This window comes from Lemur catta, chromosome 18 (genome assembly GCF_020740605.2).
Source record: "Lemur catta isolate mLemCat1 chromosome 18, mLemCat1.pri, whole genome shotgun sequence".
Taxonomy (NCBI): Eukaryota; Metazoa; Chordata; class Mammalia; order Primates; family Lemuridae; genus Lemur; species Lemur catta.
Genome location: NC_059145.1, coordinates 48847510 through 48874200, shown reverse-complemented (window position 1 = coordinate 48874200; position 26691 = coordinate 48847510). Strand labels below are relative to the sequence as shown.

At 49.9% G+C, this 26691-nt stretch overlaps 1 protein-coding gene across 1 annotated transcript in view; it reads right to left on the bottom strand.

Moving 5' to 3' along the window:
* DIP2C (disco interacting protein 2 homolog C) overlaps positions 1–26188 on the bottom strand; it is a 169788-nt gene extending 143600 nt beyond the window's left edge. Inside the window, exon 1 of the mRNA XM_045530775.1 lies at positions 26004–26188. Coding sequence (XP_045386731.1) covers positions 26004–26088 — 85 coding nt within the window. The 5' untranslated portion in view covers positions 26089–26188. The remainder of the gene's footprint in view (positions 1–26003) is intronic.
* Between the last annotated feature and the right edge of the window lie 503 nt (positions 26189–26691).

The window sequence follows — 26691 nt, the reverse complement described above, 5'->3', positions numbered from 1 at the left end:
CAAGTTAAAAAACTATCACTCAGTTACAGACTCTGAAACCAGGGAATAACTCAGTTATTTTTGGGAACAAAACCTCTTCCAGGTCATCATCAGCACTCAGAGTTCAGCACGAGCCTCACAAACTAGGCCACGACGGTCGTGAACCTTCACAAAGCTCCTTCCTAACTCAGAGCTGGGTGTTGCACCCGGGCCCGCCTCTGCCACCCGTCCCGAGGTTCCGTCACCTGCGTTTCTGATGCCTGCTGTTCACCCAGACGCTAGAGGGAGAATCGGAAGCTTTGAAGGGATTAACATCGCCATTGACGGTGCAGGTGTGGTTCCAATCACTGTGCAGGCACAATCACCTGTGGGGCAGGTAGTATCATCCTGACTTAGTGGGGAAACTGAGGCACAGGAGGTTGCAGAAAATTATTCAGCTACCAGGTGGCAGCCTGGGATTCAAACCAGTCATCTTAGCCACGTCCTGAAGTCTCTGTCCAGCCTGGAAAACACCCAAAATTAGCAGAGAGCCTGACACGAATGAGCCAAGCACGCAGCTCTGCGGGGGCCTGAGGCTACTCCGTCCCTGCAGGCGGAGACCACGAGCCCACAGGCTGCTGCACAGCTCACATGGGGGGGGGACACTGCAGAGGCAGTGTTGCCTGAGCCCACGGGATGGAAAAGAAGGGGGGAAGCGGGAACCCCAGCAGGGAAAACGAGGCTGAAAGGTGTGAGGTAGCAGGGCACAGCGCACCTTGCAAACCACGGGCGATTTCCTTTGGCCAATTTGCAGGGACGCTCCGGCTCAGCCCTGTGCCTCGATGGGCCCTGCCGTGTAGCACCTGCCCCCCACCTATCCCCACCCAGAAATCCAAAGGCCCCCAGTGTTGCCAGATGCCCCCACCCCGGTGTTGGGATCGCTCCAGAGGGCAAAGGCTGCTGCTCATGCAGCCTGGGGTGGGACGGCTTTGACAGGCTCAGCACAGAATTCGGGCCGCTTGTGCAGCGTTTGTTTAAATAATTAAAGACATTTGTTGACAACCAAAAAGTTCACCGTGAAACTGGAAAAACAGTTTTCTAATCCAAGATTTTTAAATTCTTCCATATACTTTTTAAAGTAGTTGTAATTACATCCCTACTTAATGGTAAGTGCTTTAAGTGACAGGTTAATGATACAGACTCTGGTAATTATAAAAAAGCAAAATAACACAAAATGTCATCATGAATAATTAATAGGACCTCCCTGATTTCACGCTGGAACATACACCTCAGCAGCGAGGTACAGCGGCCAACACACCGCGGGGCAGGGTGGTCAGAGACGACGCATTTGTGCCAAATGTACCGTGATTTCCTCCACACGGCGTCACGAGAGTCCCCGTCACACCTGAGGCCACAGGAGACAGGCTGTGGGGACAAGAAAGTAAACCGGCAGCCACAGATCGCAGGCCGGACCCCCAGGGTCGGCCACTGGCCGACACCACCCAGCACCCGTCCGCAACAGGTGAGGACCCGCCCTCGGGACCCTCAGAACCTCGCACGGCAGAGTCGGGGACGAGGGTGACGAGGCAGACGGCAGCCCGCTCACACCCGCGACACCCAAAGGCTCCTCTCTAAGGGGAGACTCCAGCCAAACCCGGGGAGGGTTCGGGCACCTCTGCGCACTGGCTTGTGTTGACGCAACAATATGTCACAAAAGTAAACTTGAAATAATGATGAATAATTATTTCACATAACTAAAAGTAACTCAAATAATTCATATAAAGAGTTTAAATGATTTCAATTGTCAATTTAAATAACTCAATGTTAAAAACACCATGTCCTTTCCCTTGGTTCTATCTATTCGCTGCATTCCACATCTTTCACGGGGAAGCAGGTTCCTCCCCAGGTGCAGCAAGAAGGTGCTGCCGTCCCATCTCCCAGGTTCTATCAGTCCCCGGGGGCTCGCAGGTCTGCAGCAACCACTCTGCGCAAGGATACATCGGCTACAGGGGCGGGTGGTATGGAGAGGCTTGTGGTCACATTTGACACTAGCTAACTATAAACATCAGCTCACACTGACACTTCGTGACAGCTGTCACACACGCCAGCAACCAGCAGCAGAGCAGCGTAGTTAGGACGACACCTCTGGGTGTCAAAGCTCAAACTTTCACAAGAGCTTTCTTCAGTAGGTGAACATTACTTTATGGTTACAGAACATTACTTTATAAAACTTGACAGTTTTTCTAACTGTTTTTATATTAATACAAATCTTTACCAAACATTCACTCAATGCAAAATACCCCCTTCCCCAGCCAATCTCTTTAAAAATATCTAAGATTTGAGGAAGCAATGACTCTTTTGTCACGTACTCTGGTAATGCCCCCAGGAGTAAGTATGAAGTTCAAGGAAGGCATTTTACTATTTTTTGCACAAATCGCTTAATAAAATCAAAGCAACGCTTTCACTTTAATACTCTATTTGGAATGTTATTTGCCATTTACTACGAATGTCCGGTAACCAATCTGCCCATAAACTTTTGAAAACATGGGAAATTACTGAGCATGATCGAAGATTACTCTCAATTTTTGAGCTGACAAGAACCCGTGTTGGGGACCAGGCTGGAGGAGGAGCTGGCAGAAGCAGAGTGATTTAATTTAAACAGCAAAATCACAAAAGACCCTGCAGTTCTGTAAAGCAATGGGGAATCGTGTTAGGAAAGGCAAAAGCCGATCACGACGTGCTCAGATCCCCCTTCCGGCCAGGTCTGCGGCGAGACCAACCCTGCGGCCGGCCTGGGACGCAGAGAGGAGGAGAAACGGGCGCGGATGCCCAGGCCATCACCCGGCCACGGGGCCACGGTGTGAACTGGGACCTGCCGTGCCCGCCGGCCACTCTCCCTGACCCTGACCAGACCCACTGCTGCCGCCGAGCGAAACTGGGGAGGTGAAGGCAGACGACTCTTCCCACTTCAACAGGATCCATTTTTAATGATTTCCTTTTTTAGAAACCTTCAATGAAGTAGCTTATTCTGGAAAGCCTGGGATCTCAGCGGCCCCCGCAGGGCTCACAGCCCGGCACGGCCCTGGCTTCCCTGTTCTGCTCCTTCCCCGGGACCCGGGTCCCCCTGTGCACCCAGCGCCCGGCTCGGAGCGGGCGCGGCCCAGGAGTGTGGTGACAGGGCACAGGTGAGCTCGGGCCACCGCGGTGTCTGCTGCTCATGCCTTCCTTCTGCCCGGCACCACGGACTCAGCGGGGCAGGGGACACCCCCCACCGTTCACTTCTGTCACTCCCACCACGCAGTGCCGCCCTGTCACTGCGCTGACCCCTCTTGTGCCAAGCCCACTGGGGACCGCTAGGGACCACTGGGGACCGCTGGGCCCCGAGCCCCCTCATCCTGGACCCCCATCATCCTGGACCCCCGTCATCCTGGACCCCCGTCATCCTGGACCCCCATCATCCCTGGGTGTCACACCCAGGAACCACAGAGGGGGCGTCTGCCAGGGGCCACCTGGTGCAGGGGCGCAGGGGGGAACGTTCACCCTCGTGTGGCGGGTTTGAGGGACAAGCTCGGCCACTGAGGGAACTAAACCAGCGCAGCCCGGGCCTTCCGCACGTGGCCGCAGCTTCCTCCTGGCTACGGCACAGATTTCATCTGCACACGATTTCTCAAAATACTCCTGTTTACCTAATGAAAAAAATCACCTCAACTTCACTCCATGAAAAAGTCCCTGCTGTTCTCTTACCGGAGAACCAGGTTTCAACAAAGACGGAGCAAGAACAGGGTCAGACAGACCCCACGGAGGCCAGGCGGGGCCACTCCCACTGCATGTGAGGCCACACGGCCGGGCAGAAAGGCCACCACCCCCTCGGTCCACCAAGCTGCCCGGGGGGGGGGGCGTAAAACTACACACGCTTATTGCCCCTGTTCCGGGGACGGACGTGCAAGATCAAGGCTCGGTTACTGGTGGGACCCGCGTCCCAACTCACAGATGGTGCCTTCTCACGCGTGTTACATGGCTAAAGCCGTGAGGGAGCTCTCTGGGTCCTCGTGTCACAGCACCGACCCCTCTCGTAGGGCCACCTCCTAACACCATTGCCTGGGGTGTGGGGACCCCACGTGGGAATCTTAGAGGGACATAAGCATTCGCACCAGTGTCACCAGACAGAAAAGGCCGTCATTTAACCCAAGAAATGGCACTTTTGCTTCTAAGAAATTTCAAGATAAAATAAAAAGACATTCAGAGAAGTGAATCCACACGACAAATGACTGATGTCCTCGTCTCACCCGAGACGTGCCGAGTGTTCCTCGTCTACACGGCCGGTCATGAATGCCTGGTTCTCAGGTGTCTCTGCTCAGAAAGTCAAAATCACTGTTCCGATTCATTCTCTTTTTCCAAAGCAGACTTAGCTCAGGGACAACAACTAATCTACCATGAAACACCAAGACTTCTCCCCGAGGACCAGCCCCCCACAACAGGACGTGGCCGACATCTGGTGACCCCTCTTCCCCCTGCAAAGCCCTGGAGACACACCCGGGCCAGGTGGCACCAGGTGGCGTCTCAGAGCCGCCGTGAGAAGCATCTTGCTTAACTCCAAGCTACGCTCTAAGCACAACACTATTTCGGAGCTACATGGAAGGAACTCTTTAAAAACATACGTGAGCACTCAATACACGCTTGACGAACAAATGAATCTTTCAGATTTATGAGAAGAGCATGCTCTGTTTAGGAGAATTCTATTTAGTTTGACATCCTAACTATATAGCTCCTCCCTCACCCTGACAGCAGAGCTTGCTTCAGTTAACTCGGGGAAAAGGCAAATGATTCTAAGGGGAAACCGAAAGGCTTTACAGAGAGTCAAATTACAGTCCCAGTTCAATTGCGCGCGCGACAATTTTGCTAAATATTTAAATTCCCGAAGCACAGCACTTGCAAAACAGGACGTTAACACAACTGCATACATCAGCCCCAGCAGCATCACCTAGAACTTGACGGGGTTTGCGAGTTACGAGCGACAGGCCCACCGAGGTCATGAAGTTCCCCCGTTCTCTTTCCCCACGTCCCATTCTGGTGATGAAATTTAAATGGAGAAATTCCCGTTTCCGGTTTGCGGCCTCTGGACGTCCCCAGCGTCCGTTGGCCCAGGACACCAGCAGGGCGCGGTCTCCAAGGCTCGTCAACGAACCTCAGTGTCCTAAGGGCCGGTTCCCACACGGACCTGCCCAGGCTACGGGGCTGCACAGATGTCCCCGAAGGAACACGCTGGACAAACCAAGGCTATCGGGACCGAGAGACGCACGCGGGCCTCCCCACTAACGAGCGAGCTGACAGTCTGGGCCGACACGAGAGCAAGGGGCGAACTTCACACACACGAGCGTCCCCTTAATCAGGGCAAGAAAAACCACCCTCACTGAACAGTCACTGTACCTGTGGGGGCAGGAAAACCGAGCCCGACTGAAACAAAAGACTTCTCAGATGTTTTTGGAGCAGCCTCGGCCACACCCTCTGCTGGTCCCTTCCCCCCGGGCCCTGCAGCAGCAGCAGCAGGGACCCGGGAGGGCAGCTGGGGACAGGCTGGAGGACATCTCCGAAAGCCCGAGGACATCCAGGACTCAGCAAGTGCGTCCCCAGTGCCAGGACTGCCCCGGGCACCACACCCGGGCAGTATCACCGTCCCTGCCTTCCGGGGGTTCAAGTCTCGCATCAAGAACTAAACTGTGAGATGACAGTTAAAACTGCATCCCAAACGGAGGACACCTGTGTGACCGGGACTGTCTCAGTCGGAGACCTTCAGGGGACAGGTAGGATTTTCACAGGCTGAGCGTGTCCTCTGGGGCTCGTGGCAACGGGGCTAACGACATTTTTTAGGTGCTCTCACGTGACGTTTCGTATTAACTGTGCTGCAAGGCTGGTTCTTGGCTTGCAGTAAATCACCCACTGCAAATTAAAACAAGGGTCCCGACTCCCTCTCCCCCTAACCCTGGATGAACAGATGCCATAAACACAGACCTACGACAGGGACGTCCCTGCACCTTCTCTGAATCACCAGCAGCGACACATCCGCTCACTCTGCCCCTCAGGAGGTGATAGCCAAGTCCGTACGGAAATGACCCTCAGACACCCGCCAGGGCAGGCAGGACGGTGGCGTTGGAGAATCCTGCTTCCTAAGCTTGGCGGCCCACAGGGACGAGCGTCCGCTCACCAGACGCTGCCTGCAGAGGTCCCAGGGGCACCTTCACTCCACAGCTGCTCTGGACCTCACGCCGGCCGCTGCCTCCCCGAGAGCGAAGTCGGGGTCAGGGTTTCTCTGAACACACGGCCAGACGGAAGAAGGGCAGAACAGACAGAAAAGCTGGGAGCCCTTTTCCGTGGCCAGGGGACAGGTGAAGGCACGTACAGAGCACCATGTCCGAAGGCCCCTGGCATTCAGGGCTTTTTCTGTTTTTGTTAAAATGAAACCCAGTTAAAGAAAAAGCTCTATTTAGAATGCGCCTTTTTTCCAATGCGGGAAAGTGCTGCAGAGAAGTAATCAGAGCATTAACAATAGCGAGAATCAACTGAGAATTTGACACGACCCAGCGTGAAGTAACTGTTTCCATCAAGTATCTTATTTCATTCTATATAGAATACACAGACCGCCACAAAGAATCCTACCCAATAAACAGGGACCCCCAAATGATCCTCAAGAAGTAAATAAATGGCTTTAAGACTAAGAAAAACCAACCTCCTCACCCTCTTATAATATCTGTCTGTGCTGATTTTCATACGGCCAATGATGCTATGTTACCCTCTATGGTACGATACTATTCGTTCTAGTCTACACTGCATGATGCTTTACTCTTTTTATTTTTTATTTTTTTATTGTCTTGAGACAGAGTCTCACTTTGTTGCCCGGGCTAGAGTGAGTGCCATGGCGTCAGCCTAGCTCACAGCAACCTCAGACTCCTGGGCTTAAGCGATCCTCCTGCCTCAGCCTCCCGAGTAGCTGGGACTACAGGCATGCGCCACCATGCCCGGCTAATTTTTTCTATATATATTTTTAGTTGTCCAGATAATTTTTTATTTCTATTTTTAGTAGAGACGGGGTCTTGCTCAGGCTGGTCTCGAACTCCTGACCTCGAGCGATCCACCCGCCTCGGCCTCCCAGAGGGCTAGGATTACAGGTGTGAGCCACCGCGCCCGGCCTTTACTCTTTATTCTACTCCAAACTATACAGTTCTGCCCTATTTCCTCTGTTCTACACTGTACAGTGTCGTAGTATTTCTTCTATATTACACTGTATAATACTGCTGTTCGTTCAGTTCTACACTATACAATACTATACGGTTTGTTCTATACCATATAATCCTATACTGCTTGTTCTATATAATCCCATACTTGTTTTAGTCTATAGTATACAACATAATGCTAATTTATTCTACTCTATATAATACTATACTCGCTGTTCTAGTCTATACTATGCTATACAATACTACACTGTTTGTTCTATACCACATAATCCTACACTGTTTGTTCTGTTCTGTAGGATCCTATTGTTTGTTTTGTTCTATCCTATGCCCAGGGGGAACTTAACAAATCTCATATGCACAGACATGCATACACAAACCTGCATATCGTGCATACACACATACAATACACCCAAACACACATGCACATGGTGCATACACATTCACACACGCACAAACACAAATAAGCATACATATACACACATTCATGAACACATACACACAACGCATGCACAAATGCACACGCATATGATATTCAAACGTGCACACATTCACATTCTCACGTGAATAAACACATACACAAGGCAGAACAGACATAATCGAGAGTGGATCGCTCAGCCTGGACCGGTTCTCCGTGCATGGACGAGCTGCCAGCTCTGCGCTCACAAAGTTGCCGTCAAGGAAAGTGAAACCGACACAACGTGTAGACCAGAAAGGAGAGAGCAGGATGACCTACAACATGCATCTGCTTTTCAAGGGTACAACGAGGACATCTTCAAAGCACATTAAAGCTTATTTACAAGAAAGCTATGAAGACTCTACGAGCTCATTAGACTTTACACTTATGGAGAAGACAAATAACGTTCCCACGACATCGGAGTCAGGTGCTCCGCGGCACTAAGAACGGCCACCGCAGGGTTCCACTATTCAAAACATAACCTACGGAGTGTGGCCAAGAGCTCCTATAACCTGATTTCTAGGAATCTAATTTTAAACATCTTCACAGCTAACGTATCACAAAAATATAGTGTTCCAAATGCTGTAACACAAGTGCTAAAAAAAAACACCTAACCAAAAATATAAGAGGCATTTCAGGCAAAAATCCCAGAATCAGAACACAAGTTACATCCCTGAAGTTCTTCAAAAGCTCTTTTTTCCTGCTCCAATCAGTGTCACCAACATAACAACGATCACAGTCACAACCACTGAACAATGTGTCAGAGCCCACGATTTTCGTGTCCCTGACACCTACCTTTTATGTTGCAAAACCTGTCAGCCCAAGCCCGGGGGGCCTTGCCCGAGCCCCAGGGGGCTCACGCGCTGCCCAGACCCCTCTGCTCCCAAACCTGGTTCTCCGTCTTCTGCCACCTCCGATCTTTCACTCGGAGCACGTGTGAGTCTGAGGCTTCGTCAACTTTGACTGGTAACTTACACTTGTTATTTGTCACCAGCAGAGAGGAAAACACCAGCACGCAGGACTAACGGCAGAAGTGTTGCTATTCCTGCCCCAGTGGAAGCTCCTTCACATTCAGAAAACCGGGACAACGAAGACACAGCGTGACAGCACGAGACAAGTGTCTGTTCTCCACTGTGCTCTGTCGGCTCAGCACGGAAATCATGCTTCACCACGCAGGTATCAAACGGAGACAGTCACGTGCCTACACAGTATAGCTACACATACACACACGCATGCACACATGCAAGTACAAATACACAAACACATGCACACATTCACACATACATGCATATGCACAAATATGCAGAAATACACACACGCACACATTCACACACATATGCACACATTCATATACACATACAAATGTGTACACATGCACATGCATATACACAGACACATTCACACATACACATGTGCACACATACGAATGTGCACACCTTCACACACGCAAATGCATACACAAATGTGCACATTCACTAACACATGCACACGTTCACATATGTCTGCGCATATGAACACACCCACATATATGTCACACATATGCAGTGGAATTAGACCATGTTAATTCCAAACTGAACCCCGGAATCCCCATGCCAATGTGCTCCTTCCTGGCTGCGTGGAGCAGACCCGGGGATGCGCTTACACTTCCGAGATCCCTGTGGATCGTGATGCCACCAGGGCTCTTCTGGGGACATCAGCAAAGACGTGCCAAGAATGGGCCACCGACAACCAACCGGAATCAAGCCGTGGCGTCCTGAGCAGCCCGAGGCCTGCTGGGGTCTGAGGGCACCTCGGACCTTTCTCTGCACAGCACGGAGCGGGTCACTGTGTGAACTCAGAACAGGAAACGGCCAGGGACAAGTGCATCCCTCCCTGGGGGCAGCGGCCCCATGTTATGGCCCCTCCCCCACCCAGCTAAGCTACTTTGATGCACAGCGCCCCACCCTCACCCCCAGCCCTGCACCCCGACCCACACAGGGGCGGCTCTTGGGGACCAGTGGCCCCCAGGCTACAGCATGAAGGCTGCCCCCCGAGTCCCTGCCCTCCCAGTTTCACCTGGACTTTCTCTGGGAAACTCTTCCCTGGGCTTCAGGGAACCACTCCAAGTCCTCTCTTGGTGCTAAGCAGGGCCTGTCCCCAGGGTCTTACTCTTCCGGAACACGCACTTCCCCTGGCCGCCCGCCCCTGCACGTGGCCCTGGCACCCGCTGGTACCTCACTGCATGCTGCGTGGGAGACGCCAACACCCGCCCCAGGCAGACCCTCCCCGAGCCTCATCCCACAGTCCCGAGTTCACGGCTCGCAGTGGGGTCTCCGAGCTCCCCAGTCGGGTCCAGGATGAAACTCACCATCTTCCCAGGCCGGCTGCTCCCCCGACTCCCACCCAAGAGCAGCCTCTCGGGGCAGATCAGAGCTCCAGTCCCGTTCCCGCCTCCTGCCCTTGTCTGGTCACTGAGCCCCCTCAGCGCGGCATGTCCTCCCAGCATGGCTGGCACACGGCCCCGGGCCTGACCACGGGCATGTCAGAGACTCAGCCTGGACGTCCCGGTTCTCTCCGGGAGCCCTCGGTGGCTCCCCAGCGACTGGCAGTTGAGGACATCACACCCTGGCCCCGTCCCCCTCTGCAGCCCCAGACATGGGCACACGCTGATCTCCCCAAAGACGGCACAAGGACTCACCCCCAGGCCCTAACTCCACCTCAGAGAGGTGCCCTATGGGGCTTCCACATACTTTGCAAATTCTAAGTGAATCACATTCTTTAACAACACTTACTTGGCAACTGTAACACGATGAGAGCGAGGCCCCCCACCCCCCGGACATCACCTGCCCGGCCGCCTCCCCAGTGCACGAGGGTCCCCATCCTCCCGCTGAGCTCCCGGGGCCCCTCCTCCCGGGGTTCCATAAACCCACTCAGAAAATGGGGCGGCCGAGCTCTGCTGTCGCTGCAGTCTGAGTCCCGTATTCAGAGTTGAATTTTCTATTCAAAATCAGTGACAAAAATTGCATAACTCTCACGCAGCAGCTCCACCCAGCAGGATATAAAGAAAAAAAAACAAGCAACGTCCCAAGCCCTCCATGTGCCTCTGAAAACAGGAAAGGACACACCCAGGCCCAGAGGCCCCGTGCAGCTGGGACGAGCCCGGACACCTGGCCACCTCCCCTGCCTCGGCCGGACACAGAGAGGCCAGGAAAGCGGGGACAGCCTGGCCAGAACAGGCCTCCAGACAGTGACGCTGTCCTCTGCCCTTTGCCCTCTGCCGAGACCCCAGCCCCCAGACCCCGGACCCCCGGGGACCCCCCCGCCCCCAGGGCTCACTGCTCCTTCCACAGAACTCAGCGTGGTCCTCATAGAGCCTCCCGTTTGGCACCAGCTCCATGCTGACTTGGGCAGATTCCACTCCATTATTTGTGTTTCCCACCAATACCTCACTTCCCACATGCTGTCCTGGCTCCTTCCAGTTTATAAAACGCTCCCAGAGCACCTAACAGACGCTAGTAACACAAACATTTAAAGAAAAGAGGTAACACAGGGCTGTCCCACCTGGCGATGGCAATCCCCCCCAATCGACTGTGTCGCATGTAACCACACTGATTGCGTGTGTGCGTGTACACGCACGCACATGCACACTTCCCCCTGAGCACACACCAGCGTGGGGGAGAACATGTGTAGCCACTTAACGCTCCATTATATTTGGGATGGAGTAAACAGCAAACACATCATATAACAAACCTGTCCGACCCAAATTTCCAGGGAGCAACTTTATTGCTAAGGCAATTATCCTTTAAGCAAATACATCCTGTAAGAAACTCTAGAAATTCTAAGTATAATATAGAAAACTTTGTTAAGTAGAGTTTCCACGATATGACAAAAGCCAGTCTTTACAACGAGGTCATCCAACATCTACATTGACAGCACGTCACAATTTCCAAACTGCTGTCCCTGTCGAGGCATCCGTGCCACCTGCTCCGTGACTTGTAACGGCAGAACTCCGCCAGCTCCACACCGTATGCCCGCTCGGGTGTCGGCTGCTCCCCAAAGCCCAGGACCCTCAGTCGCTCACGGGAGCAAAACGGTCAGCCTCACACACCGGGGAAGTCGCCGAGCTCTGCTTTAATTATTCTGCACAGGGTCAGTCCCGAAACGGAGTTGGTGACTCTAAGTGCAAGTCACACTGGAGGGTAACCGGTGGGGCAGAGATGGACCCACCAAAATCCAAGGAAAAAGGCTTACAATTTTCCTCACATAGTCCACAACAAAGGATACTCAGGCAATTTGAGAGTTTATTTAGGAGTATCTTGCTCAAAAGAAAAAGCTCTTCCTACAAGTTATCGAAGATTCACAGCAGATACAAACCCCCCCCCACGTATATGAGTCAGAAAGACGACACAACGGAAGGAAGGAGGCAGAGGAAGGATAAAGGTTTAGAAGAGGTGACCTAAGAAGGAACCTAGAATTCGGAACAAAGTCTTACATTTAAAGCTATGACTCATCATCTCCCAGAAGCCGAGAGTTAGTCTAAGTTACCAGCAATATTAACACCTTCGCTGAACCTACGGTCAACAGTCTGAACCACCCTGTATCATGAAGATAAATTGAAAGACAAAATTAATTCACAATGCAGTGTAATGATCCAGCCACAGAAAACCACATTAACATAATCCACTAAAAGTCAAATTGTTTCTTTAAGATTGGGCTATTATACATATCAGGGGCAGCTTTATTTTTAAAATACTTAAACCAGGTCGGGCGAGGTGGCTCACGCCTGCAATCCCAACACTCTGGGAGGCTGAGGCGGGAGGATCACTTGAGGTCAGGGAGTTCGAGACCAGCCTGAGCAAGAGCGGGACCGGCTCTACTAAAAATAGAAAAGTTAGCCTGGCACGGTGGCGCATGCCTGTAGTCCCAGCTACTCAGGAGGCTGAGGCAGGAGGATCGCTGGAGCCCTGGAGTTGGAGGCTGCTGTGAGCTGGGCTGACACAGCTGCACTCTTGCCAGGGCGACAGAGTGAGACTCTGTCTCAAAACAAACAAAAACATGTAAACAAGCAAATGCCTTGTTTTTCTTAGCTGATAGCCATGGCACCAGCTAGGACAAGACTGGGTAGTTTTTATAGCTCACAGAACAGGTGCAAGCACAGATATGCAAAAGTGAGCTGAGGACAGAATCAAAATTCCATGTTTTATGCTTACACTGGTCATATGATTTCTAATAAATGGGAAACATTCACACTAATTTTTGTGAGAAAGTCTAATGTAAATACACAGTACAGAAAACTATCTTTGTTTTGTAACTTATTTACTATAACAGGAAAAAATCTTCAGGGATTCCTGATATTGGAATTCCGGATATTCCCATCTTTATTAACAGGGAGCTACATATTTTCTGACTAACGAATAACAATACTTCAGCCCACACTGAATGAAAAAGGCATATTCATATATACACATGCACACACATACACACATGTAGAATTATCTCACATACATGGATTCAGAATTCTGGTGCAAACAGGAATAAGCAAAGTAGGGTAGGGTGTAAATGGGTGAGAGGAAAGACGATGTTCTAGAATATTCTGAGACACTATCCAGAGATGACCACGTGTCACACAAAAATCTTACGCATTATAAACATGATCATCCTGTCAGCATCTGCCTGGATTAAAATTTTTTTCATTTATGGAAGGGAAAGGAAGATATAATATTTGTTCCAACAAGATTCTCTCATCATTAGATTGTTTGCACAATTATGAGTAATCTCTAAATAGCTTTCTCTCCAAGATCTAAAAATAAAAACAAAGAAAGCCACACTCCTGACAACTTTATTAAGCAAATTATAGTTATGAAAACAAAGCATATTCTTGAGACCACACTTTCCTAAAATATCCTTCATGGGATTTTGTACCAGTGACAGGTGGTGATTGAGTTAACTGTTACACCACATGGGGAAAAAGACGTATCATTTAGGGTATATGAAAGTAAATATGTAAAAAAGAAAAATGACCAAATATACTATGAAACTTTGTATCATTTTTAAATTGTTTCCGACTTCGGATTTAATTTGCCTCGAGAGGCTGGGCCTCTGGCAGAGAGAGCAGAGCTGTGATCCCAGCACAGGCGGCTTCAGAGCCGGGGCCAGGGGCTCACAGCCACTCGGACCCAAAGGTCAGGGCTTGGAGCCAAGCCACCGCGGCTCCGAGCATGTACAACATGCATGATGCTGGGGTTATGACTGCTAAGAAGGTCATGGATGCAAGACACCCCAGGAGCACTCAGCACACGGTGAGTACTCAGGAAGCAGTGACTGGAAACACGTGACCACACCCTCCACCGTGGACACACACCGGACCTGGTTCACACGGGCACACGTGTGACCCAGAAGCCCCACCCCCACCAGGACTCGGGCTCTCCGGGGGCCACAGGTGAGCGGGGCTCACATCCGCTAAATGTGGCCCCGGTCCCCGGGAGACCCGCAGGCCACCATCACACAGAAGGGCACTTAACTTACACCAGAAGCGCTCTGCACAAAAGAACTAAAAATTGATCGCCTCGTGAACGATTGGTGGATGCTTAGCAACGATCACAACCGCTCTTGCTAGTAACAGGGAAGCTTCACGAGGTCACCCTTTTCCTGTACGGACACTGAAGAGGTTATTCCCGGAACCTCATTTAGAGTAGTTCTTTCCCAGAAACAACATCACCAAGAACTAACAGCGCTGTCTCTTAACCAAAAAGACTAAGACTTCTGATAAAACTAAATCACAGCCAGCCTCCCGATTCTGCAAGATGCACAGAAAAGTTAAGTCAAAGGAGCTGCATTTTGTTTGTCCTCCATAACCAGCATATGAAATTTTTAAACATACAGGCAACGTGTACGGTGAAAACCCACGTGCCCACCGCTAGGTCACAGATTTTAAATGTGACGTTCTGGAGGCTGCAGCCGAGACAGTGTGCGGCACAGGCCTCCACCCACCCAGGACCAAGGCGGACGGGGCCGAGTCCTCCTCGCACACAGGCTGCTCAGCTGGGAGGGGCGTCCACGATCCCTCCCCAGAGCACCCAGCACGGCTCCTGCCGCAGCCTCAGAGGCAAAGGCCAGGCCCCCAACCTCGAGGTTAAGAGTAAATAAGCCTCTAGAAGTCACATGGTCTATGCTGGAATTGAAAACGCTCCCGGAAACCAAAGATCCCAGTGCTCGTGATGAGTCTGGAACCGTGTGAAACGCAGTCTCCTCCTCTGCTCAAAGAGGACAGCGTCCCCTCCTTGGAAAGCACTTTAGGACACAGGGAGGGAATACCGACACGAGGGCAGCTGGAAACTAGCCAGCATTAGCAATTAGAAAGCGTGTGCCCTACCTCTGCTTCAAGGAATGTCCGTGTTCTAAATATTGCTCTCGTCCCATAGTATCGCTCGAGAGCAAAAATCATGAACATGAAAACTGTCAGCATACCCTATAAATACACACAACTATTATGCACCCATGATAAATAAATTTTCTTTTTTAACTGTCAGCATCATCCACCGAGGCCGCAGTCCTGCACTTCCTGTCCCTGCATGAACGTCCCCACCGGCAGCTGTGAATGACAGGACCCACCCAAGGAACACGCTTCCCAAGGAGCTCTCTGAATCCACAGGAGATGGGATACTGTCCAACACTTCCAAAAAGTCCCCGTATGACTGACACACTTTCCGCAAAGTGCAGATGTTATCCAGAATCCTCCGTGTCAAACACTAAACTCAACAAGTCATTAAGGAAGCAGCGAAATTCAAAGCTACCTCCTGCCCCATGTCCACAGCCAGAATTAAGGAGGTTAGCAGGGGAGAAATAGAAAATGAGACATGAAAAGGAAACTTTTAAGATATTCAAACAATCACTGATGATTCCAGCAACCCATTAGATACTTTCTCATTCTAATACCAGGGAAGAAATTCTAAAATACCAACAAGGCATCAAGTTTCCTTACTTGTATGGAATCAAAATAATAATCCAGCACCATCTACAAAAGAACAAAAGAAAAATTCTATTTCCTTTTCACGTTAATTTGTGTACAAGTAACTGAGAAATTCTTAAAGGCTGGACTCTGATATCAACAGCAAAATAACCCCAAACACCCCAACTAGAAGACAGAGGGGCTAAATGAATTAAAAAACAAGACCCAGGTAGGGCGCGGTGGCTCAACGCCTGTAATCCTAGCACTTTGGGAGGCCAAGGCGGGAGGATCACTCAAGGTCAGGAGTTCGAGACCAGCCTGAGCAAGAGCAAGACCCCGTCTCTATTAAAAATAGAAAGAAATGATCTGGACAGCTAATAATATATATGGAAAAAAATTAGCCGGGCATGGTGGTGCATGTCTGTAGTCCCAGCTACTCGGGAGGCTGAGGCAGGAGGATCGCTTGAGCCCAGGAGTTTGAGGTTGCTGTGAGCTAGGATGATGCCATGACACTCTAGCCCGGGCAACAGAGCAAGACTCTGTTAAAAAAAAAAAAAAAAAAAAAAAAACACCCCATAAACCACCACCACAAGACCCAGATATGTGCTGCCTACAAGAAATTCACTCCACCTGTAAAGACACAGACTGAAAGTGAAGGGATGGAAAAAGACGCCCCACGCAGATGCAAACCAAAGGCAAACAGGAGTAGCCACACTTTTCTCAGAGAAGACAGACTTCAAGTCAAAACTATAAAAAAAGACAAGGTCGTTATATAACATGATGATAAAAGGGTCAATTCAGCAACAGGACATAACAATCATGAACATGTACGGACCCAACATCAGAGCACCCAGATATATTCAGTAAATATTAGATCTAAAGAAAGACAGACTCCAATACAATCATAGTAAAGGACCTAAACACTCCACTTTCAGCATTGGACAGATCATCTAGACAGAAAATCAACAAAGAAACATTGGATTTAAACCAGACTTTGGACCAAATGGACCTAACAGGCATTTATATGACATTTCATCCAACAGCTGCAGAATACATTCTTCTCATCAGCACATGGAACATTCTCTAGGATAGACCATATGGTAGCCAAAAAATAAGTCTCTAATTTCTTTTAAACATCAAAATCATATCAAGCAACTTTTCTGACCACCGTGGGATGAAACTAGGTATCCATAACAAGAACAACTTTCAAAACTGCACAAACACATGGAAATAAGACAGCATGCTCCTAAAATGATGAATGGGTCAGTGAAGAAATTAAGGGGGAAATTTAAAAATGTCTCCAAACGGATCGCTTGAGCTCAGGAGTTCGAGACCAGCCTGAGCAAGAGCGAGACCCCGTCTCTACCAAAAAAATAGAAAGAAATTACCTGGACAACTAAAAATATATAGAAAAATTACCCGGGCATGGTGGCGCATGCCTGTAGTCCCAGCTACTCGGGAGGCTGAGGCATGAGGATCACTTGAGCCCAGGAGTTTGAGGTTGCTGTGAGCTAGGCTGATGCAACGGCACTCTAGCCCGGACAACAGAGCGAGACTCTGTCTCAAAAAAAAAAAAAAAAAAAACACCACACAAAAACAACCTAAAGACTCCAAAAGTTAAAAATAAAAAACTCTTAGAACTGATAAACAATTCAGCAAAGTTGTGGGATACAAAAATCAGCAAACAGAAGTCAGTAGCATTTCTATACACCAACAACAAACTAGTGGAAAAAGAAATCGCAAAGAAAATCCCATTTACAATAGCTACAAAAAATAAAATACCTAGGAATACATTTAACTGAGAAGGTGAAAGATCTTTACAAGGAAAACTAAGACATTCATGAAAGAAATTAAAGAGGACACACAAGAAAGGAAAGACATCCCATGTTCCTAGATTAGAAGTATTAATATTGTTAAAAAATGACCACAGTATACAAACAAAGCCATCTAACAAGTTCAATGCAATCCTTATCAAAATACCAATGACATTCTTCACAGAAATAGAAAAAAAAAGCTTAAAATTCATATGGAACCACAAAATACCCTGAATATCTAAAGCAATCTGAGTAAAAACCAACTATGAGGTCAATGTTTTAAGCTTCAGGCATCACACTACCTACCTTCAAAATATACTACACAAAATAGAATGGTACTGGCATTAAAAAACAGACCAATGTAACAGAGTAGAGAACCCAGAAATAAATCCACATATTTATCGCCAAGTGATTTTTAACAAAGTCACCAACAAACATTCATTGGGGAAAGGACAGTCTCTTCGATAAACGGTGCTGGGAAAACTGGATGTCCACACGCAGAAGAATGAAGCTAGACCCCCACCTCTCCCATGTACAAACATCAACTCAGAACAGATTGAAGACTTAAATGTAAGACTGGAAACTACAGAACTACTAGAAGATAGGGAAGGGAAGTGTTTCAGGACATTGGTCTGGGCAAAGATTTCAGGGATAAGAGCTCAAAAAAGCAAGGGAAGAAAAGCAAAAATGTAAAATGGGAGTCCATCCACTAAAAAGCTCCTAGACAGCAAAGGAAGCGATCAACAGAGTGAAGCAACAGCTTGTGTGACAGGAGAAAAGATTTGCAAATATTCATCCAATGAGGAATATATAACATACCCCAATACACAAGGAACTCAGCAGCAAAACACCCCAAATATTCCAATGTAAAAATGGGCAAACCGAGCTGAATAGACGTTTCCCAAAATAAGACATACCAGCGGCCAACAGGTATATGAAAAAATGCTCAACATCTCCAATCATCAGGGAAACAAAAATCAAAACCTGAAGTGAGATATCACCTCACTCCTGTTAGAATGGCTATTATAAAAAAACAAAACAAAAAATATACTATTTTACTTCGTGAGCTTGGAGGAAAAAAAGACAAAAAGTAACAAATGCTGGTGAAGATGTGGAGAAAGTGGAACTCTTACACACTGGCGGTGGGAATGTAAAGTAGTACAGCCACTGTGGAAAACTGTATGGCGGTTCCTTAAAAAAACTGAAGGCAGACCCCCTATGATCCGGCCGTCCCACTGCAGGGTGTGCACCCACGGGAGAGGAGTCTGTACGTCCGAGAGCTGTCCACACCCGCACGGCTACCATGGCACCACTCCCAACAGCCAGGGCACGAATCGACCCACGCGCCCATCAGCAGAAGAACGGATAAAGAAAACGTGGTACACACACAAGGGAACACCATTCAGACATTAAAAAAAAAAAAAATGATGAAACCCCGTCATTCGTGGCAACATGCATGAGCCTGGAGGACACGGTGTCAAGTGAAGTCGGGCACAGGAAGATCAGTGTTGCGTGTTCTCGCTCACTGGAAGGCTGACAGCGCCGACCTTGTCGGCATGGACAGCGGGGCAGTGGTCCCAGGGACGGGGAGGGGGATACAAAATTACACCCAGGTCGGGGAAGTGAATTCTAGCGTTCTCTAGAACAGTGGTGTGACTACAACAACTTATGGTTGATTTTCAAACAGCTAGAAGAGAGGATTTTGTATGTTCCCAACATTAAGAAATGATAAATATTTGCAGTAATAGATATGCTAATTACCCCGATTTCATCATTATACAATGTATATATATCAAAATGTCACACTGTACCCCATAAATATGTACAATTATGTGTCAATTAAAAATAACAACTCAAATGCCATTTCTCATTTGGCCGTTGTCAATGCTGTGGTTGTGGAGACTTAGCCCTCCCTCTCCAGTAAGACTACCGTCACTTTAGCTAAAAGCAAAATGAAACATTAAGAAAACCACCACTTCACCAGATCTGGTGTTTCCAGAATTGCCCTGTAGGACACACATTGCAACAGTAACTGTGGGCCTGAAAGTTGCATTAGCAACAAAGTTTCAACCTTGGCCGGGCTGATACTACTCTCTGCTTAGGTGCACTTTAATGACTTACATTTTGCGGAACCGCCCCCTTGCTTAAATAGCTCCTTAAAGATTACTTTATATAGGCCAGGTGCGGTGGCTCACACCTGTAATCCTAGCCCTCTGGGAGGCCGAGGCGGGCGGATAGCTTGAGGTCAGAAGTTCAAGACCAGCTTGAGCAAGAGCGAGACCCTATCTGTACTAAAAATAGAAAGAAATGACCTGGACAGCTAAAAATATATATAGAAAAAAAAAAAAGTTAGCTGGGCATGGTGGCGCATGCCTGTAGTCCCAGCTACTCGGGAGGCTGAGGCAGAAGGATCGCTTGAGCCCAGGAGTTTGAGGTTGCTGTGAGCTAGGCTGACACCGCAGCACTCACTCTAGCCTGGGGCAACAGAGCGAGACTCTGTCTCAAAAAAATAAAAAAATAAAGTTAAAATGATCTTAATAATAGAGACAAAGACTGGAAGAGGTCATATGTTTACACAAAAATTTTTTATTTTTTAATTGTTAATATTATATTATTTCTCTAATAAATAAAACAGAGAAAAACATGTGATTGGGGAACCAGGTGATTCAGTTAAAAAGATCAACTATGCACATGGACACGTGTCACGGATCCCACGCTCTGACGCCGCGGCAACCAGTCTGACTCTGGCCAGTAGTTGTCAATCTTTTAATTAGGACACAGACATAGGTTTCCAAGCTAATAGCAAAAAAGTGATTTAAAACCAGCAGCGCAGAAGAAAAAGGTCCATTCAACCCACTATCAGTCACAGAACCCCTCCCTCCCCATCTGGGACAGTTTTGTTTTTTTCTGACTTTCATACCCACTGTACAAAGCACCTTGGTAAGGAACTATCTCAGTTCCTAAACCCCACGGCATGGAGGGCCCACGTGACCCTCCAAGATATCCAACAGCAACGAAGCAAAATTGCAAGTCCCCACAAAAAGAGGTCTACTTGTGATTTTAAGTTTTACACCTCAGTATCTTAGCATGTTCCTACGCTTCGTTTCAAGGGTTTATTAAAATCAATTCCCAGGTGGGCACGGTGGCTCACGCCTGTAATCCTAGCACTCTGGGAGGCCGAGGTGGGCAGATTGCTTGAGCTCAGGAGTTTGAGACCAGCCTGAGCAACAGCAAGACCCTGTGTCTACTAAAAATAGAAAGAAATTAGCCAAACAACTAAAAATAGAAAAAATTAGCCAGGCATGGTGGTGCGTGCCTGCAGTCCCAGCTACCCAGGAGGCTGAGGCAGGAGGATCGCTTGAGCCCAGGAGTCTGAGGTTGCTGGGAGCTAGGCTGACACCACGGCACTCCAGCCCAGGCAACAGAGTGAGACTCTGTCTCAAAAAAAAAAAAAAATCAATGCCCCAATTGGCTTCTGAAGAAAGAAGAAAGAAGTCCAGAAGAGGCTGAATGTGCACTCCTGTGGCTCCCTGACTCCCAAGCCTCACGCCACGCCAGCAGGTTCCCAAGTGGAGTCTTCTTCTCAAGAGCACTATTTATTACGTCCATGGACAAATGGATAAAATTATTTCCTTTGAGACATGACAAGTTTTTGTGTGACCCTCGGCAGAAAAGAACAGAGCTCTGGCAACAAGAGTGGGTAATCTCTGTATAAAACAAATCATAAAAGAAGGAAAATTAAAGCTGGCAACATGAACATGGAGGTGTGAAGCAGTGGAACGTGGGAAGAATGAACGTCCACCCACTGAAAAGTGGTCAGAAACCAACCACATCACCCAAAAGGCGCCTTGCACGTCACAAAAGACAAAATGTTCCCCATTTTGCAAAGGGAGACAAATACCCATTTGCAAAACTAAGTCAAATGATTGCAACCGGGATCTTGCTTTTTTTTTTAAGGTGTCTGAGTAATTTGAGGAAGAACTAGAAATGATCTTAATAATATGACTGGGACCTGAACTGGTGAGTCACTTGATATACATGACACCAAAACTGAGATTATTCAACACGCTGTCTTTGCAATTCAGAAGAATGCTACAACTCATCCCATAAATCACTGCTTTAAAAAAAAAAAAAAATCAGTTCTAAAAAAAGAGACAACCCATTTGAAAAAGGCTGGGAGGAGGAAGACAAAAAGTGACTCATAACATCCAACAGCCTGTAGCCTCCAAACCATAACAAGGACATCAAACTACAGGTCCAGCATGAAGCAAAACAGAGCTGTTACAGCGTCAGCCTCGCAGAGCTCAGATCTAAGCAGCGGGACTACAGCCCTGCAAACACCCTATCAGCATCTGGAACAACCTCACAGGTCTGGGCCTCCAGTGTGTGTGTGTTTACTCTCCTCACTTCCTGGCTAAATGTGACATCAATAATTATTCATCTAAAAAAGAACATTCAAATCAAATTATTTTAATAACTCTGAAGCACTCTTAAAATTCAAGTCCTCTCATTTGTTAACCAAAACCCACACACGTATCAATGCTGCCATTTTGTAAATATATTTTTTAAAAATACAGGTAACAGTATTTTAAATTTATCATGCCAAGTACTCCATTTCATTCACCATAATCCTGCAGTCATCTGTGACAACTTTCAGATGGATGCAGCAAAGTAAAACTTTGATAAATTTCAGGACTGACTCCATGAAGTAGCTTAATACAGCATCACAGCTATTATTTTCTTCAATCTGTTGGCCCCTTCCTCCCTCTCCTCCCAATTGCAACAAATTCTCAATGAGGCTGGAGAAGAAAACATTATTTTCAAGCATTTGTTTTCCAGAGTAAACTATTTCCCTTCAATAAAAATAATGTGTAGCAAGTTCGCGTGGCATCAGAAACACCCAGGTACGTCCTAAGGCTTCCGGAGGTGGTCAGTCCTAAGGGTCAGGCTTGAGCTCAGGTGTGTCTTCCACACTGCGTGGCAATGGAACCGCCAAGGAACATGCCGGGAATGCAGGCAGCAGGGACAGAACTCGGGTTCCAGAGCGAAGCCTCTCTGTTACCTTGCACCAAAGAGCCCTGAGAATGCCACCCCCAAAGTCTACAAACCTCCCAACTGGCCATCGTTTTAGGATTTCTCTCTTTGGTGACAGGAATGTATAAGCTGCGTGTAAACCCCTCATCTACATTATGAAAAGAAAATCTTGGTTCCCTGCTGCGCACGCAGAGAACTGACATTTCAGTGAGCTTTCACCCCTTTCTTCCAGCAGTTTCACGCTTACTGAGAAAATGTTAAGTTGGACTCTATTATGGAACATAACTATTAATAATAGTTGAAGTAATCTGGTATATTATTATCAGTGAAGCAAAGCATGAACTGAATAACTCCCATTAGCACAAGTTAACAAGTGAGTAGGCATGTGACGTGCTAACAATTAAAAAGCCACAAATTACAAAGCGTAGCATATATGGTTTAAAAGACTTCCCTTTTGCAAAAACCAAACAATTTTCACAGGCTGTATCACGAGGCAGTTGTCTTGAGTCCCATCATAATGAGAACTTAGCCATTCCCGAACGAGGGGGACAGAGCTCTTTCTGCAGAGTCCAGTGTTGGAAGTACATGCACAGCCCCCGAAATTCGTGATCAGTGTACAGAGAAACTCAATCCCTATATTTCAAGCAACCACTGAATTTTTTTTTTTTTAATAAGACAAGAGTTTGTCTTTATGGGGAAGCTTTCTGTTATCTCTCTAATTTGCTTGGCATTTCCATTTAAAGTTTCTCCTTAAGCCAAACAATGTTTATTCACTCACTAATGAAATTATTTTTAGGCCCTTTAAAGCCAAAAAGAAAATGGGCAATTCCGAGAGGCAAGAATGTAGGTGAGAGAAGGGAAGGAAAATTAATCCGGGGAAAGGAGAGTAAGAACAGAACCCCCAGCCCCTGGCCTGCCGTGTGGCCACCCCCCGGCTGCCACTCAGACCCCAGTGTGAGCAGATCCACACGCCCCGACCCCAAAGCCCACACCTGCCAGCTCGTCCCGACTGTGGACTCGAGGCTGTCGGTACCCACAGCGGTGGGAGCGCCACCCCATCTGCCCACAGAAAGCTCCTGCATTTGCTGAGGGCAGGTCCCCAGTGAGGGGCAGGAAGCTCTGGGCAGACAGCGGCAAGAAAGGAGAGGCCACGGCAGGGCAGGAGTAAAACTCTGAGTTCTGCGGCCGGGACGTCAATCTGCCACCCTTCGCCAAGCTAACAGGACCCAGTGACATACGAACAACACCAGTGTCTGCAACAGCACCAAGTGAACACTGCAAACCAGACCGGACCAGTGTCCAGAAATGTAGAAAATACACAACCCATGAAAGCCTGGCAAGCCCACACGGGAACTGTAAGGGAATATTCTTTTTTTTTCCAATCTATGTGATGTGCTTAAAATGGAATTCTTTTCCCATCCTCCTCTGTAAGAACTGAGCATTGGAAATTCCACATGTTTCTACAATATTTTCTGATATTTTAATACCATGATGATGACAAGCTTAAAGAATTCTCTCCACATGAATTTTTTAGATTAACGATAAGATATGAAAGCAACACGTTGAAATACTTCAGCACTAAAGTTGTTCCCAGTTTTCACTTTGGAAGCGGATATATACGTTGGGGAATTTTTTTAAGTTCTACAATGTAAAGAGAGACTGAGATTCTTGATCCTTCAATTCTGGGTTTTCTATTAAGCAACACTGGAAAACAACGTGATTCTTCTCATTGATCCCAGTAAAACTATTCTATGTGGTTTCGAGACATAAAATTCCAAATGACCTTAAGGCACAACTACATAAACTCGATGTGGACAAAGCCACACTTCAAAATAAATATTTGTTAAAATAAAGATGACACAGCTATGGACGGAGCAGTGGGGACAGGTGGGGAGGCTGGCGTTTCATTCTTAAGTGTTCAGGTCAAGTCTCAGCAAGGTTTATGCAGAAATGAAACAATACCGGGCTTCCCATGTGCAAACACACCTTAGCCTACAGTGACTTTTCCATCCTCAGGGCGGCAAGAACTGATCACTCACCCTCCAAGAGCGCTGTGGTGACAGGTGAACGGCCTCACCTAAAAAGGCCGCTACTCTCAACACACTGGACACAAGTTCCCAGGTGTCACCCAGGCTAGGAACAAGTGTGAGCCAACTTCCGGACAGGCAGCAGAGGCGGCCCCTGCAGGCAGGCTCGGTGGCCCACGCTTGGCACACATGGGGCAGTGACACTCAGGCTTCTGTCATGCAGACAGGGCAGAGGTCCCCATGCTCATGTTGGGCATGGAAACCGGGGTGCCATTGACCAGGGACTCGAGGGTGAAATGTACCCGGAGGCTGACAAAAGCCAACAACCAGGGAAGGTTTTCTAACAGGTACTTGACCGGGTCAGACACCTGCCAGCTGAAGTCTAGGGCTGTTCCCAACTGCGTCCTGCCCTAGGTCCTCTGCGGAGCCCGTCTCCCTGGCTCCTCCGGCGGCGACTGTCACTCTCCTGCCACGGCTGTTCCAGGTCCCGGGCGTCAGTTAAACCCTCGAACGAAAGAATTTCCAGGCCACGGAAACGCGCAAAGGCGGCCGACCCCACTACGGCCCACGTCTGCTGCCTCCCCTGCCCTCACAGTGTTAAAAAGGAAAACACAAAGTCAACATCGGCTCCTCCCTGCCCATGAAATTGGCACGAAGGGCTTCACTTTCTGGCCGCCGGCCCTCACAAAACCGTTACCGAAAAAAAAGTTCGCCATGCCCCGCTGCTCCAAATAGAAACGCGAGACGGGCCGGCCCGGCCCCACGGCGCGCGGCCTCGGTGGCCTTCCCGGGGCGAGCCCGACTGCTAAACATACATTAACCACGGCACATTTGGGAACTTCGGCGGTTTTTCGATAAAGACCCAGCAAGACCCGATCTGAAACTTATGACAGTCGGGCACATGACCACCACCATTAGGAGCAAATGAGAAGCGTCCATAACACTCGTGAAATCGCGGCAGCGAATCTGTCACAAATTCCGAATGTGACACGACGGGAGCCGGGCAGGAAGCCGGCTGGGGGAGGAGATTTCACGATCGCGCCCAACCTCCCCATCGCAGCGCGCACGAACAATACGCGGCGGGGCCCTCCTCGCGGCCGCGACAGCCGGGCGCAGGCCGGGGCGCCCGGAGCCCCGCGATCGGGCCCCGGAGCCCAGCGGCAAGTTTCGCGTTCGAGCAAGGCCGGGCCGCCGCAGGCCGCCCCGCAGCCGCGCTGCCGCAGCAAGGACGCGGCGCTCCCCGCGAGGGCAGAGCGCACCCGCAAGGCCGCCGGGCCCGCGCTCGCTCGCCGCGCCCCGCGCTGCGCCCAGGCCCCGCCGCAGCGCGGAGGGGTCGCCGCACGGTCGCGGCGGGGCCGGGAGGGCGGGGGCCGCGGCGCACACGCGCCCGGGCCGGGACGCACCTCGCCCGCCCGGGCCCGGGACCACGCCGCGGCGCCGCGTCCCCAGGCCCCGGCCCGCGCCCCCCGGCCCGCGCCCCCCGGCCCCGGGCCTCCCAGGGACAGCGGCCGGCCGCGGCCCGGCCCGGGCGGGAGGAGGACGGGCGAGGGCCCTGGTTACCTTCCGACAGCTCCAGCTCCAGCTCGGCCAGGCGGGCCCTCACCTCCAGCGGCAGGGCCATGCCCTCCAGGCTGCGGTCCGCCATGCTCGCCGGCCCGCGCGGCCTCCCTTTGTTCGCAGGCGGCGGTCTCGGCCGCTCCTCGCGCCCAGCGGAACCGCACCGAGGAGGCGGCGGCGGGCGCGGGCGCGGGCGGCCGGCGGCGGGCGCGCAGGGACCTCCCTCCTCCCTCGCGCCTGCTCCGCGCGGCCCCGCCACGCCGGCCTCGCGCGCGCCCCCCACGCGGCCCGCCCGCCCCGCGCGCGCTCGCGGCCCCGCGCCTCGGCCGCCGCGGCCCCGCCCGCCCGCCCTGCCGCGGGAGCGCCGCCGCGCGCGCACCGGGAGGAGCGCGCGGGAGGGGAGGGGCGCGCGGCGCGGGGGCGCGCGGCGGGGGAGGGCCGTCCGGGCCGCGCGGGCCGTCCGGGTCCAGCGGGGGCCTCCGGGCCGGCCCGCGCCTCGCCGCCCCCTGGCTGAATGCGAAAAATGCCTTCTGCAGCGCGGCTCCGCGTGCGCGATGCAACTTGAAGCGTCTGGGTCTTTGAGGGCCGATTTTTTAATGAACAGTTTTGGAGGGGGAGAGGGAGTACCAGGCTGGAAGTTTCGCATTCTGCACCCGGAACCGACTAGCATATGACCTTGAGCCACCCGCTG